At 46.0% G+C, this 19086-nt stretch overlaps 1 protein-coding gene across 3 annotated transcripts in view; it reads left to right on the top strand.

The window, feature by feature from the left end:
- Window positions 1-19086, top strand: part of LOC147122604 (homeodomain-only protein-like) — a 174556-nt gene that overhangs the window by 92729 nt on the left and 62741 nt on the right. Inside the window, exons 16-17 of one of the 3 annotated variants that reach the window (XR_015080951.1) lie at window positions 11515-11575; window positions 11691-11710. The exons of 1 other annotated variant lie outside the window; for it this stretch is intronic. Coding sequence is in view for 1 of the 2 variants with exons in the window: in XM_086007521.1 (XP_085863647.1) it covers window positions 11515-11575; window positions 11691-11818 (189 nt within the window). In the remaining variant the exon portion in view is untranslated. Of the gene's footprint in view, window positions 1-11514; window positions 11576-11690; window positions 18863-19086 lie in introns of those variants that run through there. One more of the 3 variants, XM_086007521.1, reaches the window with a different exon arrangement.

Raw genomic sequence — 19086 nt, 5'->3', positions numbered from 1 at the left:
TTTTAGATTAACAGTACTATAACACTCATTTAACAATTAAATATCAAACTAATTACAATTAACACTTTTAACATGCAACATTAGCTGAAAATAGTCTATTTATATATTCAGTCTTTGGGGAGGCTTCCTGATCCTTTCTGGATAGCGCCTTTCCCGAGTGTCTTGCTCTTGGTGCGGAGGCGATTCTGGCCCCCTGTCGTCAGTTGGTTCATCAGCTTCCGATGCTACTGTTTCTGGGGTAGATGCGACCTGTATGTCGGGTTCATCACCAGGTACGTATGGGCGAGGCATGGGGTTGACTTGTTCCTGTGACTAGGATCTGGTCAGCATGGCGTCTCACGATGCTCTCCCCAACGTCCACTGTGTACATTAGTGGGCCCTGCCGTGTGCATATCGTTCCTGGCTGCCATTTTTCTGTTCAGTAGTTATGGGCCAAGACTGGTTGCCCTACATTGAAACTCCTTGTTGGCTTCTCATGGATGTGCTGGAATTGCTTACTCTCAACATCTCTTCGTACATTTGGTCTGAGCAAATCCAGGCGAGATCTCAACCTTCGGTTAAAGAACATCATGGCTGGGGCCTGGTTGGTGACTGCATGTGTCGCATTCCGGTAGGCGAACAGGAAATTGTCCACCTTGTGCTGCAGCGGAATGTTGTCATTGTACATAGCCTTTATTGCCTTCTTAAAGGTTTATACGAACCTCTCAGCCAATCCATTTGTGGCTGGATGATACGGGGCGGATGTGTAATGCCTTACCCCATTCTTTTTCAAGAACCTCCGGAACTCTTCGGACACAAACTGTGGTCCGTTGTCGGAGCAAATCTGTTCTGGCAAGCCATTCCTGGCAAAAATGGTCCGTAGGACTGCAATAGTTTTCTCCGTGGTGGTGGAGGACATTTTGATGACCTCAGGCCATTTCGAGTGCGCATCCACAGCTATTAAAAACATTGAGTCCATGAATGGACCAGCAAAATCAATATGCACCCGTTGCCATGGAGATGAGGGCCACCCCCATGGGTGTAGAGGGGCCTGTGGTGGTGCATTTTGGACTTTCTGGCATCCTGAGCAACTCTTGGTCAGGTCCTCGATTTGTTTATCGATTCCCGGCCACCACACATAAGCCCTGGCTAGGCTTTTCATTTTTACCCCTCCCAGATGACCCTCATGAAGCTCATTGAGCACTCTATCCCTTAACTTGGGTGGAATTACCACTCGGGATCCACACATCAAGGTCCCCCGGCACACTGACAGCTGTTCTCTCCTTGTCGAGAATGCTGGCAACAGTGAGTCGCCATGTGCTGGCCATCCCTTCACCGTCAAATCATATACCCGAGACAGTGTCGGGTCATTTCGGGTTTCCTTTTCGATACAAGCGTTAGTCACCGGTAGGTATTCAACTATGGTTGAATGGAATATTTCGACAGGATCCACTGCTGGTGCTTCCTCTGCAGTAGGCAGTGGCAGGCGTGATAGCCCATCAGCATTTACATGCTGTTTCGTGCCCTTATATTCAATCTCATAGTGGTGCGCCCCTAGAAAAAGTGACCATCTTTGTAGTCGTTGCGCAGTCATCACCGGAACGCCCTTCTTCGGATTAAAAATGGAGACAAGAGGCTGGTGATCCGTCAGCAAGGTGAATTTCTGCCCGTGCAGATAGTGATTGAACTTTTTCACTCCCCACACTAGGCTGAGGGCCTCCCTGTCAATCTGGGCGTAGTTACGCTCGACTGAGGTTAGTGATCGTGACGCAAAGACTATTGACCTCTCTGAGCCGTCCGAGAATTTGTGCGACAGCACCGCTCCAATGCCGTAGGGTGACGCATCACATGCCAACCGAATTGGTAATGCTGGGTTGTAATGGGCCAATACCTCTTTCGATGTGATTAGTGTTTTGCTCTTCTGGAAAGCTCGTCTACATTCGTCACTCCACTTCCATGGCACCCCAGTTTGAAGTAGGGTGTTCAGTGGGTGTAATATTGTAAACAAATTTGGCAAGAACTTATGGTAGTAGTTTACCAGCCCGAGGAACGACCTCAGTTGTGACACATTTTCCGGTGCTGGAGCCTTGACTACTGCCTCAATCTTCTCTGGGGACTTATGTAACCCCTCTTTATCGATAACATGGCCACAATACGAGATCTGTTTTCTAAAAAACTCGCATTTGGGGCGGTTAGCTCGGAGCCCATATTCCTGCAATCTAGTGAGCACCTGCTCCAGGTTGGCAAGGTGATCACTGTCATTTTCGCCCGTGACCAGGGTATCGTCCAAATAACACTGGGTCCCTGGGATCCCTTGCAGGACTTGTTCCATTGCCCTCTGCCAAATAGCCGGAGCTGATGCTACCCCGAATACCAGCCGGTTGTATTGGTAGAGACCTTTATGGGTGTTGATTGTGAGGTATTTTTTTGATGCTTCTTCTACCTCCATTTGCAGATACGCCTGGGCCAGATCAATCTTAGTGAAGCGTTTCCCTCCAGATAGTGAGGCGAAAATATCTTCAATCCGCGGAAGTGGATATTGTACGGTGTGAAGGACCGGGTTCACTGTTACCTTAAAATCCCCACAGATGCGAACCTTCCTTGGTTCCCCAGGCGTGCTGCTCAACGACTTTTTCAGCACAGGGACGATGGGTGTAGCCCACTTGCTCCAGTCTACCTTGGACAGTACACCTGAACGTTCCAGACTCTCCAGCTCTGCTTCGACGGCTGGGCGGATCGCATAAGGTCTGGCCTTAAAAAATTTTGGGCTTGCGTTTTCTTCAATTTTAATCGTCGCTGTCATGCCTTTTAGTGTTCCGAGTCCTTGCTGGAACACTTCTTTCGCGTCAGTTAGGATCTTTGACAGTCGCCCAGGTGTAACGTCGTCATCCTTTTTGTCAGCCACAGTCAGTGCCTGTATGGAATGCCAATCCAGTTGTATTTTCCAGATCCATTCACGTCCCAGTAATGGTGGTCCTCCATCTTGTAATACATACAGGTCTAGTTTTGGTGTTTCCTTACCGTTATATATAACGGTCACCCTTATTTTTCCTTTGGGGTAGACTTTTTGCCCCGTGTACGTCTTCAAAATAATTTTTGTGTCTCTCAAGGGTATGTGTGAGAATAGCCGCTCGTAGTCCCGTCGGTTTATGACTGTTAGGACTGTACCTGTGTCCAATTCCATCTTTACCTGGACTCCTGCTATCTTGAGAGTGACCCAAATGGTTCGGTGATCCTCCGTTGTGATCACATTATGTAGTTTCAGACAACTCAGTTCCCTGCTTTCGGAGTCGTTATCACTCTTTTGTTCGTCTGAACTATTCTCCGTCATCTTATGTACCTTCTTGTACTTTTCTTTGGTAGGTTTCTTATTGCTGGTTTTCTTTCCCGACCTGCAGATGCGTGCTATGTGTCCTACTTTTCCACACTGTCTGCACACTTTGTCTTTGAACCAGCAATCATTCTGGTCGTGTGTTGTTCTGCCACAGCGATAGCACTTCTCTGTTCCATATGACATTTCGTTTGTGCCATATTCTTGCGGTCTCTGTTGTATCTCTGCAGCGCCCCGTGCTGCTGCTTCATATGATACCGCAATGCTGAAAGCCTTTTCCAGCATAAGGTCCTTTTCAGATAAAAGCCGTTTCTGGGTTCCTTCACTTTGAAGCCCACACACAAACTTGTCCCTTAAGGTATCTGCCAGTCCTGCTCCAAACTGGCAGTGTTTCGATAGTTTGCGCAGTTCTGTTAAATAATCAGCATTGCTTTCATCCTTATGCTGGTTCCGTTTGTGAAACTTGAATCTTTCTGCTATCAGCAGCGGTGTGGGGTTTAAATGTTCCTTTCGTATCGTTACTATGTCTTCAAAACTCTTTTCCATTGGCTTCGTTGGGGTTACTAGATTTCGTAATAAACCATACGTCTTTGCACCCATTAAATTTAACAATACCGACGCTTTCTTGTCATCTGACACCTCATTTGCCTTGCAGTACACCTCTATTCGTTCGACATATGTAGTCCAATCTTCGACTTCATTGTCAAATGCAGTGATACTGCCACTCTTCGTCATTTTGGGTGTGGTTTAAAATGGCGTCTCCCAATGGCTTAAAATGGCGTCTCCCGCGTTTTCCTTCCTCCCCCGCTGCTGCCAACGCCGCTCCCGGCGGTTCTCGTGGCAATGGCGGCACCCTGTAGGTTTTGCGCGCTTCTCCTGCGCTGCTGTCAACGCCGCTCTCGGCGGTCCTCATGGCAATGGCGGCGCCTCGCGGGTTTCTGCGCATCTCTCTCTCCCTCTCTCCGACGCTGCTCGGCCCCTGAACACCGGCTGTGCCCTGTGCGCTCTGCCCTCTCTCTCTCTCCCCCGTCGACGCTGCTCGTTCCTTTGCTGTGCCGCTCGGTCGGGCTCTAGCCCACCGCTGTCCGGGAAGGGTCTGCGCACTACCTGTTGCCAGCCCGTTTCGCTGGACCACCTCGACTGGAAAGCCAAGCCTGGCTCTCGACAGCCTCCCCCGCAATTCTCGAGTCTCTGCTGGATGACTGGGCGGTTGCCCGTGGTCGACGCCCAAGTCTCTGGCCTTGACCTCCAATCCACTGATCTCCAGGAACGAATCCCCGGGAGGTGATGCAGAGTTGCAGGTAGGTTCGAACTTGCCTCATCGTCAATGTTGTGTCTGTGTATAAGACACAGACTGCGGAGAACGGTACCACGGGTGTTTACTCAACGTGGCTCACAGTGGAACTGATCTGTACAGATTACTACTCAGGGCTATATACAGGTGTGGTCACTGCCGGTACTGCAGTATACATGACCTGTAAAAGATAGTTCCCCACTTAAAGGTATATACATTACAGGGTCCATTTCGCAAATCGGGGACCCGACACTTGGGAAGGTTGTTTGGAGGCGGGATGACAGCGGGTTCGGAATCCATCGTCTATCAAAATGACTTTAACTTCTGACCCACCTCCAAACCCGCCCTCTGAGCGCCGGCATAATCGCGGCCATAGTCAATTCCCCTTTAAGTAATGTTCTAGTCTGCACTTGATTGACCACTTGTGATTCTAATAACCCTCTGTGTGGGGAAAAAAGAATCTTCCATCTTCCCAACGTAACAAAAAATTACTTCACTCCTTATTTAATAAATCTTATATTAAAATCACGGCAGGTATGATCCTATGTGTGCAGTCTGGGGTTGTTGGAGTTTGCAGGTGGATGTAATTTTGCCTCAGTGAGTTTGCTTTCAGTTTGATCCATTTTGGCCGATTCCCAAAGATTCCTTGTACTATCTGAAATTTATCTTCAATAATCCATTTAGGATTAATGTAGAAATATTTTTACTTGATGATGATCTCACTTCTAGAAGTGGAATGCATCCAGTGTGGGACGAGACAAAAAAGGATAGTTTTGCAGCAACAATTTTACATATTTACTAAATTATAGGCCACAATTATGGCAATTAAGCAATGTTTCAATATAACTACTTATAGCTTGAATTGCTCTTCGAAAGAGTTAATGGCATGGACTCGATGGGCCGAATGGCCTCCTTCTGTGCTGTACTATTCTATGATTCTATGAATCTGGTTGTATTTCCATTGTGTAATACTATAATATCATCGTACGGTATTTCACAGTCATGACACTGATGCAATGTTGAATCCTTCTCAAAAGCATTATTGTGTGACATTGACACCAAACTATGCTGGTGAGTACAATGATGTAGCTGGTACTAGGAAGAGTATTCAAACTGATTAGGACAGGCATGGCTTGAATCTAAATGATGTCTGAAAAGCAGGCGTACACAAGGTTAAATGGACTGGATGGAGCGACTCATATTAGAAAAAGTGGGCTATAAATATAAGATAATCACTAATAAATCCAACAGGGAATTCAGGAGAAACTTCTTTACCCAGAGAGTGATTAGAATGTGGAACTCACTACCACATGGAGTGGTTGAGGTGAATAGCATAGATTAAGGGGAATCTAGATAAACACATGAGACAGAGAGGAAGGAATAGAAGGATATGCTGATAGGGTGAGATGAAGAGGGGTGGGAGGAGGCTTGTGTGGAGCATAAACACTGGCATGGACCAGTTAGGCCGAATGGCCTGTTTCTGTGCCGTAGACTCGATGTAAGAAACATAGAACATAGAAGATAGGAGCAGGAGTAGGCCATTCGGCCCCTTTTGCCTGTTCCGCCATTTAATAAGATCATGGCTGATCATCCAAATTCAGTACCCTGTCCCTGCTTTCTCCCCATATCCCTTGATCCCTTTAGCCTTAAGAAATATATCTAACTCCTTCTTGAATATATTTAATGGCCCAGAAATTCGGGTCGGAGGCTTCCCGCGGGTGCAAGCCTCCGACCTGCACTTACCTAGCGTGCCGGCCGTTGTGCTGTGGGCCCGCATGGGATTCCGATCCTGGGCCTCCTCCAACTGCCGGCGCGCAGTGCTGCGTATCCCAGGGGCGCAGTTAGTTCGAAGCATCCCCTGGGATCACGTGGGCCATGGAGAGCCAATCATAGCAGGGAATCTCTATTCATAGATTTGACAGGAAGACCTGTCAAATTTATGAATAGAGTTCAGCCGCAAAACATAACTAAAACTTCAAATACATTTTTTTAAATCACATTTTTAAAATTACTATAAATTACATAAAATAACAATTTTAAACAATAATTTAAATTTTTGAAAATATTAATTACAGTTTCTAACAGGGCTAAAAATAAACTTACCTTTAAAGTATTTAAAAATAATAAACCTGTGGAAAAAATGTTTTAATTTTACTTAATTCACCAATTACCTTGTTAAAAGCAGGCCTTGCAACTGCTTTTTAAAAGCGTAGCTCCTAGAGACTTACCCTCCCGGAGAAACCTGCAAAAAAACGAAAGTTCGACCTGTGAACCGCTTCCTTTAAGGGAACGGAAGTTCTGGTTTCCTGTGCATGCACAGTACATGCACGAAACCGGCACTTTCGTTGGGCCTACGCGTGAGTACCCAGCGCGTACTCACCCGTGGGGACCCGAAGTTCTGGCCCAATAAGTTGGCTTCAACTGCCTTCTGTGGTAGAGAATTCCACAGGTTCATCACTCTCTGGGTGAAGAAATTCCTCCTCATCTCAGTCCTAAATGGCTTACCCCTTATCCTTAGACTGTGACCCCTGGTTCTGGACTCCCCTGCCATCGGGAACATCCTTCCTGCATCTAGTCTGTCTAGTCCTGTTAGAATTTTATAAGTTTCAATGAGATCCCCTTTCATTCTTCTAAACTCTAGCGAATATAAGCTTAATCGACCCAATCTCTCTTCATACATCATTCCTGCCATCCCAGGTATCAGTCTGGTGAATCTTTGCTGCACCCACTCCATGGCAAGAACATCCTTCCTCAGATAAGGCGACCAAAACTGCACACAATACTCAAGATGTGGTCTCACCAAGGCCTTGTACAACTGCAGCAAGACATCCTTGCTCCTATACTCAAATCCTCTCGCTATGAAGGCCAACATACCATTTGCCTTCTTAACCGCCTGCTGCACCTGCATGCTTACCTTCAGCGACTGGTGCACAAGGACACCCAGGTCTCGTTGCACTTCCCCTTTTCCCAATCTATTGCCATTCAGATAATAATTTGTCTTCCTGTTTTTGCCACCAAATTGGATAACCTCGCATTTATCCACATTATACTGCATCTGCCATGCATCTGCCCAGTCACCCAACCTGTCCAAATCATACTGGAGTTTCTCTGCATCCTCCTCACAGCACACACGCCCACCCAGCTTTGTGTCATCTGCAAACTTGGAGATATTACATCTAGTTCCCTCGTCTAGGTCATTAATATATATTGTGAATAGCTGGGGTCCTAGCACCAATCCCTGCGGTACTCCACTAGTCACTGCCTGCCACTCGGAAAAAGACCCGTTTATTCAAACTCTTTGCTTCCTGTCTGCCAACCAGTTCTCTATCCAAGTAAGTACCTTACCCCCAATCCCATGTGCTTTAACTTTGCACGCCAATTTCTTATGCGGGACCTTATCAAAAGCCTTCTGAAAGTCCAAATACACCACATCCACTGGTTCTGCCTTATCTATTCTACCAGTTATAGCCTCAAAAAATTCCAGTAGATTAGTCAAGCATGATTTACCTTTTGTAAACCCATGTTGACTTTGTCCGATCCTGTCACTGTTTTCCAAGTGCTCTGCTATTACATCTTTTATAATGGACTCTAGCATTTTCCCCACTACCGATGTCAGGCTTACCAGTCTATAATTTCCCGTTTTCTCTCTACCACCTTTTTTAAATAGTGGGGTTACATTAGCTACCCTCCAATCCATGGGAACTATTCCAGAGTCTATAGAATTTTGGAAGATGACCAGCAATGCATCTACTATTTCTAGGGCCACTTCCTTAAGTACCCTAGGATGTAGTTTATCAGGCCCTGGGTCTTTATCGGCCTTCAATGCCATCAATTTCCCTAACACCATTTCCCTACAACTACTGATTTCATTCAATTCCTCCCTTTCATTAGAACCTATGTTCCCCGACATCTCTGGAAGGTTATTTGTGTCCTCCTTTGTGAAGACAGAACCAAAGTATGTATTTAATTGTTCTGCCATTTCTTTGTTCCCCATTATAAATTCCCCTGATTCTGACTGCAAGGGAGCTACGCTTGACTTCACCAATCTTTTTCTCTTCACATATCTATAGAAGCTTTTACAGTCAGTTTTTATGTTCCCTGCAAGCTTACTCTCATATTCTATTTTCCCCCTCTTAATTAATCCCTTTGTCCTCCTTTGCTGAATCCTAAACTGCTCCCAATCCTCAGTTTTGCTGCTTTTTCTGGCCAATTTATATGTCCTCTCCTTGGATCTTATGCTATCCCTAATTTCCCTTGTTAGCCACGGTTGAGTCACCTTTTTTGTTTTATTTTTATGCCAAACAGGGATGAACAAATTCTGTAGTTCATGCGATCTTTAAATGTTTGTCATTGCCTATCCAAAGTCAACCCTTTAAGTAACGTTCCCCAATCCATCCTAGCCAACTCGCGCCTCATACCATCATAGTTTCCTTTATTTAAATTTAGGACCCTAGTCTCTGAGTCAACTACTTCACTCTCCATCTTAATGAAGAATTCTATCATATCATGATCGCTCCTCCCCAAGGGGCCTCGCACAACAACATTGCTAATTAATCCTTTCTCATTACATAATACTCAGTCTAAGATGGCCTGATCTCTAGTTGGTTCCTCAACATATTGGTCCAGGAAACCATCCCGTATACGCTCTAGGAATTCCTCCTCCACAGTATTGTTACTAATTTGGTTAGCCCAATCTATATGTAGATTAAAGTCACCCATGATAACTGCTGTGCCCTTATTGCACACATCTCTGATTTCCCATTTAATGCCATCCCCAACCTCAGCATTACTGTTTGGGGGTCTGTATACCACTCCCACTACCGTTTTCTGCCCCTTGGTATTTCTCAGCTCTACCCATACAGATTCCACATCATCAGAGCTAATATCCTTCCTTACTATTGTGTTAATCTCCTCTTTAACCAGCAATGCTACCCCACCTCCTTTTCCTTTTTGCCTGTCCTTCCTGAATATTGAATACCCCTAGATGTTGAATTCCCAGCCTCGGTCACCCTGGAGCCATGTCTCCGTAATTCCAATTACATGATATCCGTTTACATCTATCCTTTTAACACAGCAGCCTCCAAGATGACCAGGGAAAGAAGCCTCTGGAAAACATTGTCCCACTGAGCTAGTGAATTGTTTACTGATGTAAGTGTCAGATTAACAGTGAGAAACAGTGTGAGAACCAGAAGGGTTACAGAATACTCAAATACAGGCCTTTCTAGAACTGCAACAGGTATTGTGGGGCCGATTTAACAAATGCACTTGATTGGCTAGGAACCTTGCTTGCCAGCCCCTTCAACTGTGCTGCTCTCCTGGGGGGCTGTTTCGTTCTGACACAAACAGTGCTTCGCTCCTCTGCCTAACTTTTCGCACAAGCACTTCAGCAGCTTCATGACTGCATCATGGGGCTCTCTGCAGACCTCACAGACACTGCATACGTTTTTAATCTGTTATCTGTACCATTTTAGATCTGGTGCTTCCTTTAAGCTGCTGCACGCCTTTAAATCCTGTAGCAGCACGCTAGATCCCATTCCCCCCAAAATGATGAGCTCCCAAACAGAGGCATTCATAATACTGGAAGCTGACCATGAATATTTGCCCTCTAGTGCATTAACTCTCCCATTGAAGCCCATTCATCTAGTACCCTATCTCTCCCACTGAAGCCCATCCCTCTGGTACCCTATCTCTCCCATTGAAGCTCATCCCTCTAGTACCCTATCTCTCCCACTGAAGCCCATCCCTCTAGTACCCTATCTCTCCCACTGAAGCCCATCCCTCTAGTACCCTATCTCTCCCATTGGAGCCCATCCCTCTAGTACCCTATCTCTCCTATTGAAGCCCACCCCTCTAGTACCCTATCTTTCCCATTGAAGCCCATCCCTCTAGCACCCATCTCTTCTATTGAATCCGACCCCTCTAGTACCCTATCTCTCCCATTGAAGCTCATCCCTCTAGCACCCTATCTCTTCTATTGAATCTGACCACTCTAGTACCTTAGCTCTCCCATTGAAGCCCATCCCTCTAGTACCCTATCTCTCCCATTGAAGCCCATCCCTCTAGCACCCTATCTCTTCTATTGAATCCGACCCCTCTAGTACCCTATCTCTCCCATTGAAGCCCATCCCTCTAGTACCCTATCTCTCACATTGAAGCCCATCCCTCTAGTACCCCATCTCTCCCATTGAAGCCCATCCCTCTAGCACCCTATCTCTTCTATTGAATCCGACCTCTCTAGTACCCTATCTTTCCCATTGAAGCTCATCCCTCTAGCACCCATCTCTTCTATTGAATCCGACCCCTCTAGTACCCTATCTCTCCCATTGAAGCTCATCCCTCTAGCACCCTATCTCTTCTATTGAATCCGACCCCTCTAGTACCCTATCTCTCACATTGAAGCTCATCCCTCCAGTACCCTATCTCTTCTATTGAATCCAACCCCTCTAGTACCCTATGTCTTCCATTGAAGCCCATCCCTCTAGTACCCTAACCTTTCCATTGAAGTCCATCCCTCTATTACCCTATCTGTTCCATTGAAGTATGTCCCTTCAGTACATTACCTCTCCTATCATAACATCTAATTATAATTTGAATAACCCCAATGTCTGCTCCTCTATTCCTTTTGCTTGGTAGATTATTGCAAATGTTTCTCACGCTTATTAAAGGTTTTTCGGCAGCCGATTAAGAGAACCCCTGAGAAAATTCCCAGCGCTGATTTTGAATATTAAAATATCCACCCAAATGTTCACCCAATAACCAAATGTCTGCAGAACTGCCAGGACCCAGGTGTATGGAGATCAATGTTTTGAGCAGTCGGATTATCAGTACTTTAGGTATCCTATTTACTATGAGAAACATTGTTATTTTGTGTCTGCTTTTCATGAGTTCTAACAGCTTGTTTCCATGTTAGTTGATAGCTTTGGGTGTACAGACAAGACTGCAGCAGGACCGGCACAAAATCCTTTTGACAGGTTGGAATAATTAAATATTATTACTACATTTCGTTCATGTTTTGTGTTAATTTGGGAATTGTTTGAATTTCCAGTTGCTGACTTCATAATGCTAACAACATGTTGTGATGTGCAGATAAGGCAGCTTTGGACTTGCATCCTAAAACAATGGGACGGCTCCCAGGTTGTGAGAAAATGGGCAACATTACGGGAAAAATGGGAAGAAGCCCTGCAGAACCTGAAGTGAACCTGAAAAGGTCTTAACCATTTGTTGGGGAGAAAATTACCATTGGAGGCGTATAGTAAGCTGTCCATCATTTGCCAGTACTGTATTTGAATTACTAGCTCACAGGATTATGCAGGGTCAATACATTTTTCCAAATTCAACATTATTTTGTAACACTAAGGAGGAGTTGGGTAGCACATTGGCATTTCTCCTTTGAGATCTGGGCTTGAATCCAGGCCGGACTGATGGGCCGAAAGTTTCCACACTCTGGTGGCTGTAAAGGTCTTGCTTTAAATCAGTTTAAGTAGTCTTAATCTAGGTCCTAGTGGGTGAAAGTCAGAGCACAAAACTACAGGAACTCAGCTCACATTGAGAAATCACAGTCAATTGAGACTCTAGAAATGTGATAGGGGGGCAAGTAGGTCCACTCTCCTGAGGTCAGGGTTAAGGCCTGTTGTTGGGACCAAGCGGAAGGAGCTTTACTCTGTGACATGAATTAGTCATTCATGAAAGAAAGACTTATGAAATAATACTGAGTGTCCAGGGAGAGTATAAATACTCGGGCATGGGCCCAGCTTGCGCAGGACATTCTTAACAGGAACTAGTGAAGGACACAACTAGACCTCCATGTTGTAAAACAGTTGATTAAAGCTTTGTTTAACGCTTAGACCAAGTGCCTAGTAGTTTTTTTACGTCACTCTGCCTTTGCTCTGAATTACAACTGACCTGGGAATGTTTGATACTAACTGCATTTATCTTGATCATATATAATCTCAACAGTTTCACCTTTAGTTCTCTGCACTGAGTTTTTTTGTGCACATCAGGAATTCAGGGCCCCCCCTCCATTTATTTCAATGAGCAGAAGAATTATTTACCCACAAATCAGAGCTGGGCCAAACTTCCCGGTATACACTCCTGCACCATGAAGCTCTGTGCCAGCAGGGCTAAAGGTGATCATTTATTTTAGCGTCTACTCTGCAGCAGGCTGCTTACATTCTAGAAAAGTGTCCAGCTGATCACAAAGTGTCCCAGGTTGAGACTCTCATGATTGGAATCCAAACTAGGAATAGATTCCGATCCGTGTTATCTCATATTGAAGCATTAGCTGGTGCTTGTAAGACCCAAATTGTGGATCTCTGCAATGACACAAAATTGCATCGAATCTTAAATAACTCAAACAATTTAGGACTTCCTTTAATGCTTATCTTGATGAAGGGGAAGAATTATTTCATATTTTTTTTATTCACACTCACTAATCACACTGGCTCCAAAAATATCCAATCATTTTGGTGAATCCAGATCAATACTGGGGTGGGCATAGCTGGACTTTGGGGTGGGAGCCAGTCACACCAGGTCTCCGCCCTATTTGGTCCATGCTGGGGGTTCCTCAGGCAGTGAGGGTGGGTGTTTCTTTGCATCCTCTTCAATTGTGAAGTCAGGGACAGAGGCAGAACTAGTGGGATGATGCCATCCGCTGGAATTCCTGTCTGTCCACCTCCGTGGTCCCCAATATAACATATGACTACATGAAATGGACATATTAGTACATGTCAGCACCACATTCTGCGGAAGCAGTCCCCACTACATTTTGCAAGGTCAGTTTCCTTACGGCTGTAGTTGCAATGGGTGCCAGCCTTTTTGGAAAAGGGACCTTTAATGAAGAAGAAGAAGCATCTTTGCCCGATCCTGCCAGTACTCTGCCCTCCTGCCAGCGACAGCCCTCCACAAGTAATTTCCTCCCTCTCACCCAGCAGGGGCCCCAGTTGTGCCAGTGCTGGCGTGGGTGCCTGTATACCTTATGTAAATGCCCCTGACCCCAGGAACTTGGATGGTATCAGGATGGCGTGACTTATGGGTTTTCAGATCCATTGAGGGCCATTCATGCTGAAAAATGGGGCAGTAGGGCAGACCAAAAATATCATACCTCTGCTCTCATTGCAGTCATTATACAAGTTACTGCCATCTGTGGCTAGTGCTGGAAAAGCAAGGTCTTTTTTATATAAACACGGCCACTTTATCACTTTACTGTTGCTAGGAACATAGAAATGTACTGGACTGGAAAATACCATTTCAGTCCATCTGGTCAGCCCCAAATTTCAAAACCAGAATAGTTTCTTGGGCAGGATCTATTGGGTAATATCTGTCCGTCCATTGTCTTCTGTCTTAGTCCAGGTCCTAACTCAAGTCTCGCACATGAGATGATTGAGCCACTTCATCGGGAAAAGTAGCTGAGGTGGTTTCCCCATTGTGTTCTTCATGGTTTTTATCTTCAGAGTAACTTCTCCAAGGTAGGTTCCATAGATAAAGGGACTGCAGTAGATGTAGTGTATATGGATTTTTAGATGGTGTTCAATAAGGTGTCTCACAAGTGGCTTGTTTGAAAAATTCAGGCATGTGGTAGATGAAGATGGATAGAAAGTTGGTTGATGGACAGGGAACAAAGAGCTAAGGCAAAGTGGTGCAGCTTGGATTGTAGAAGGGTTGGAAGTGTTGTACCCGAGGGATCAGTGTTGGGCCCTCTTTTTCTCTGGGTGTATATAGATGATTTGGCCACTCACAATTTGCTGACTACACAAAAGTAGGAAGAATGACAAACAATAAGGAGAGCTGTAAAAAAACTCCCGAATGAGCAGACAGGTGACAGATGCAAATTAATGTGGATAAATATGAGAGAATACATTTTGGGAAGACGAGGAATAGAAGTACATACTAAACAGAAAGATACTCAAGGGGTGTGGATGAACAGAGAGGCCTAGAGGTTCAAATACATAATTCCCCAAAAGTGTGACTATAGGTCGATAACGCCATTAAAAAAAGGCCAATCACAAGATAATGGCGAATGGAGAAGACCATTTGGCTCATTTTGGTTCATACACCTACAGTCCTCCAATGCAGTATCTAATTGTTTGTTAAATGCATCTAGGGGTTTTTTCTTCCACCAAATAGCATTTGGGGTTTTAAAAACATGGGCATACAGAACAAAAGTAAAGAAGTAATGATAAATGTATACAAGATGCTTGTGAGGCTACAGTTAGTGTGTGCACGTTTGGGCACCCCATTATATGTGAAACCCCATAGAGATTCAACAACATGATGCCAGGGATGGGAAACTATCGTTAGAGAGTTGAGACTTTAGGACAGAGAAGACCAAGAGGAGAATTAATAGAGGTTTTTGAAATTATGAATTTTTTTTAACTCATCAAGGTTTTTGATACAGTGAATAGTGAAAGGCTATTTCCTCTGGTTGGTAAGTGAATGACGAGGGATCATCAATTTAGAATTGTTACTAAGAGAGCGAGGGGAGGGGGCAAGAGACATTTCTTTACACGGCAAGTTTTTTTGAGCATGGAACTCTTTACCCCAGGGAATGGCTGAGACAGACACCATTGCATCTTTTAAGGGAAAATTGGTTGAATATTTGATGCAGAGGAAGATACAAGGTTACGGGGAGACAGTGGGATTAGTTTTGGATTGCTTTAGCAAAGAACCAGTGCAGATACAATGGGCCAAGTTGGCCGCCTTCTGTGCTGTAAACCTCAGTGGTTCCGGGAACCCTGACATTTCCCCTCCCTAACCCAGGTTCAGGGAGGCCAAGTGTAGGAACCATACCACTGCCCCAGCTGAGATTAACTGGAAGCTCAACGGAATCTCGAGGAACAGCACCTTGGCCTAGAAATTGAGTGGGCTTAGCGCCCATTTTGCGGCGCTAGAGGGCATTGCGCTGGACTTACAGCCGGTTTTGAAATTGACTAGGGCCCAACATCGGCGTTACACCGGTAGCGCTGCGCCGGCACCGATGACGTCATCGGTGTGCGCAGCGTCCCGGTTGCCGTGGTGACGGGCCCCAGCGCCGAAATTCAGTTGCGGCCGCCTCGCCCGTGGCAGCCGCAACTAAGACTCTGGCAACAGAGTCTTACACGACTTTGCGCCGGCGCATAAAGGTGGAGCGGCGGCCGGCCGCTTTCCCGCCGGCCGCCTGCCCGCACCTCCCTCCCCGGACTCCCCCACCCCCCCCCCGCGGAACAGATGCTTCTCGGCTGCGAGCCCGGCACTTCCCCGAGGTGCCGGGCTCATTTTTGTGGCGATTTAACCGGCCAGCGGGCGGGTGCAGGCAGCTCCTCCTTAACTGAAGGAGGAGGCCTGCACTTCCCGAGCCTGCCGCACCGCATCGGGCGCCGCAGCGCCGGAATAGCGCCGCAATGCGGCGCGTAGCACCAGTTTTCAGGCGCAAACAGCCTTCAGTAGCGCCGGCAGCCGTTTGGGCGCGGCGCTACTGAATTTTTGGCGCGCACAGCGCGACTTAGCACCGGCGCTAAATTCCGGCGTTAAGCCCCGGCGCAGCGCAAACTCAATTTCTAGGCCCTTATCTTTTGCTTAGGCACTTTACAGCCTTCCAGACTCCACACTGAGTTCAACAATTTCACATCATAAACACTGTTCTCATTTTTTCAGACAGCAGTTGCTGGTAATGATTCTGCTTTTGTCATTTTCAGCTCCTCCAGACCCATCTTTTGTCTCTTTTTATTGTCCCATTACCACCCCCTTTTGCCTTGCACCATCATCCTTTTTGTCATTTAATCTCTCCTGCCTTCCACCCTATCACAAACCTTCCTTTTTGTTCTTTCCTCCCCCCCCCCCGCGCCCTTTCCCTGCCCCTACACTTGCTTAAAACCTGTTACATCTCTTAACTTTTTCCAGTTCTGACGAAAGGTCATCGACCTGAAACATTGGCCAGTATTTTCATTCAGGAGTCGGGTTGTAGTCCCGCCTCCATCGAGATGCGGCCAATCCACGCGATTTTCACTTGATTGACCTTGTTGAGCCCGCCCAGTGGGCTCAGCAGGCCAATTAAGGGCCACCCGACAACAGGTGATGTCACAGACTGAAATTTCATCTGTCAAGAGGTTTTGACAGATGAAATATCAGTGTTTCACAGCTGTTTGAAGTTGTCAAACACTGACAGTCTTACTTCTAACGTGAGTCCTTCTCCACAGACTCAGTTAGAAATCTCTCCTGCACAGAAAGCTGCAGGCTGTCACTTTTGACAGTTCGCAGCCATTCTGCTTTCTGTGCCAGTGAGATGAGGGACTCCCGAGACCTAAAGGAAGGCTGAAAAGATAAGAAAAGGTATGTAAAACTTATTTAATCACTTTAGACACACCAAACACACTTACCTTTGCACTCATGCACACATCACTCACCTGAACACCGACATCTCGACCCCTCCAAGTCCTTCAACCCGACGGCCCGCCTCCTCTGACTTGGCGTGGTTTGGAGCCGTCGGGAATCTCACACTTCAACATTAAAAATAGGGATTAGGCTAAAAACTGCCTGTTAACTACCTGTTAACAGGCAGTTAATTGGCACTAATCCCTTCCCGCCTCAGGTAGGCGGGTCCCAGTGCGGGGCGGGTACCCGCCTCCTTTGAAACTGGCATGGAGGCGGGTTTGGGTGCAGGATGGGGTCGCGACCCCTGATTTCGGGATTTTAACCCCCCGCACGCCTCCAATCCCGACTCCACGGCCCAATGAAAATCCTGCCCATTAACGCTCTTTCTCTCTCTCCACGGATGCTGCCTGACCTGCTGAGTGTTTCCAGCATTTTCTGTTTTTATTTCAGATTTCCCGCATCCGCTTTTGTAAAAGTATTTAGCTTTTGTTTGAGATTAACTAACGCAGCCCAGACTGGGGATGGAAACTGAGACCTTCCCAGTCAATGTGACTAAGTTACTTACTGGATAAAGTTGTTTAGCCATCAGGGGGCCCACCAGCGGCTTTAAGATACAAGATGAATGTAGAATATTAAAAGCAAATGAAAGGATACAGTGATAATAATTGAGAGAGTTCTCAGTGGTTCCGCTTATATCTAAAATTAAGCACGGAAATCAGTGCCGGTGACTTGGAGATGTGAGGGCAGTGAGGCCATTCTTGGATCTCCTTTAGGGTTGCCATAGGGATGGTCATTTCTGTAAAGCTGTAACCAGCTGCTTCAGTCCGGTCATCTGAATGGAAGCGTTTAATTCTCTAGTACAATATGTTTGTGTGAGCCTTTGTGCGTTTGTGCTTCACATTGAAAATGTTGTTTGTTGTTCAGTCCACTTGCTACTTGTAAGATTATTTTAACTATAACTGGAAGGGGGTCTGGCAACACTCAGTACCAGGAGGGGAGGAGAGGGTGGCAATCTGGCCACAGTTACAACGGGGTCTTCTGGCTGCTATCCAAAAACAGAAGCCAGAAGGTCTCCAGGTCTGAAGATCTTCTTGAGCACCCTGCAAAAGAAGGAATTTTTCTTCTGGTGCGCCCCTCCCCACCACCCCACCCCCCCCAGCCCCTCCCCTTGATCACCCAATCTGAGCAGGGCTGGGCACTGGACCTATGGACCACTTCTTCTGAGGAAACCTCCAAATGGATGGTCTACACATGAGAAAACTGAGGCAGGAGGCTTGGGAATGCCTCCTCCCCTTCCATTAACATGGTTGTGCTACATCTGGGCGGATCTGCAGTCTCGCCCTCGTGGAAAGCCCTGGCAAATCTCAGAGCAAAATAAAAGGGGCTGAGACCTGGCAACGCAGATCTCTTCCCCCTTTTCCTCTGCTTTGCACTTGGGAACTGAGCACTCCTCAGCCACACTAGAGAGGAATATTAGCCTTAATGGTGCCAAGTGGAGGAGGGGGAGGGCGGTGGGTGCAATGCACTGTTGGGCATGGAGTCCTGAGACCTTCTCTGTACCTGTACTCCGAGCAGCCCAGCATTCCCCAATGCAGCAAAGTGTGTGTAAGGTTCATTAAGATTCAGAAAATAGTTAAATTATGGGCCAACCCTAGAACTGGAGTACCTGAGCAGTGTTCCAGATGCTAAGCACTCGTTTAGAATAACTGTAATGTGAAAAGTATTGTGCTGTTTCTACACTTTATTACCCCTGCTGCACCCAGGGAATCTTGGAAGTATTTTGTTAATTTTATTTGCTGTCCAATAACTTGTTTTTCACTATCTCTGTCGTCACAATGTTATCATATTTTAATGGCGCACATTGTTTTGTAAAGGAAGGAAAAAAGAGAACTTGAATAAAATGTATTCACATACTCGTGTCTCCTTGTTTCTGCGTAGCTGATTATTTCAAGTTTTAGCCTATACAGGAATATATTTAATGATATACATGTTCAGTATACACAGGAATACAAGCAATTATATACACAAATACATTCAGTGACATACACTCACATTATAAACAGGAATACACACAGTGCCATACACTTGGTGTATATAAGAATACATACAGCAATATGCTTCTCCTTGCATGCCCATT

Source organism: Somniosus microcephalus, chromosome 2, assembly GCF_052327205.1.
Source record: "Somniosus microcephalus isolate GS21.2 chromosome 2, FLI_Smic_1.0, whole genome shotgun sequence".
Classification (NCBI taxonomy): Eukaryota; Metazoa; Chordata; class Chondrichthyes; order Squaliformes; family Somniosidae; genus Somniosus; species Somniosus microcephalus.
Note: the sequence above shows the minus strand (reverse complement) of the source record. Positions and strands in the feature narration are given on the sequence as shown.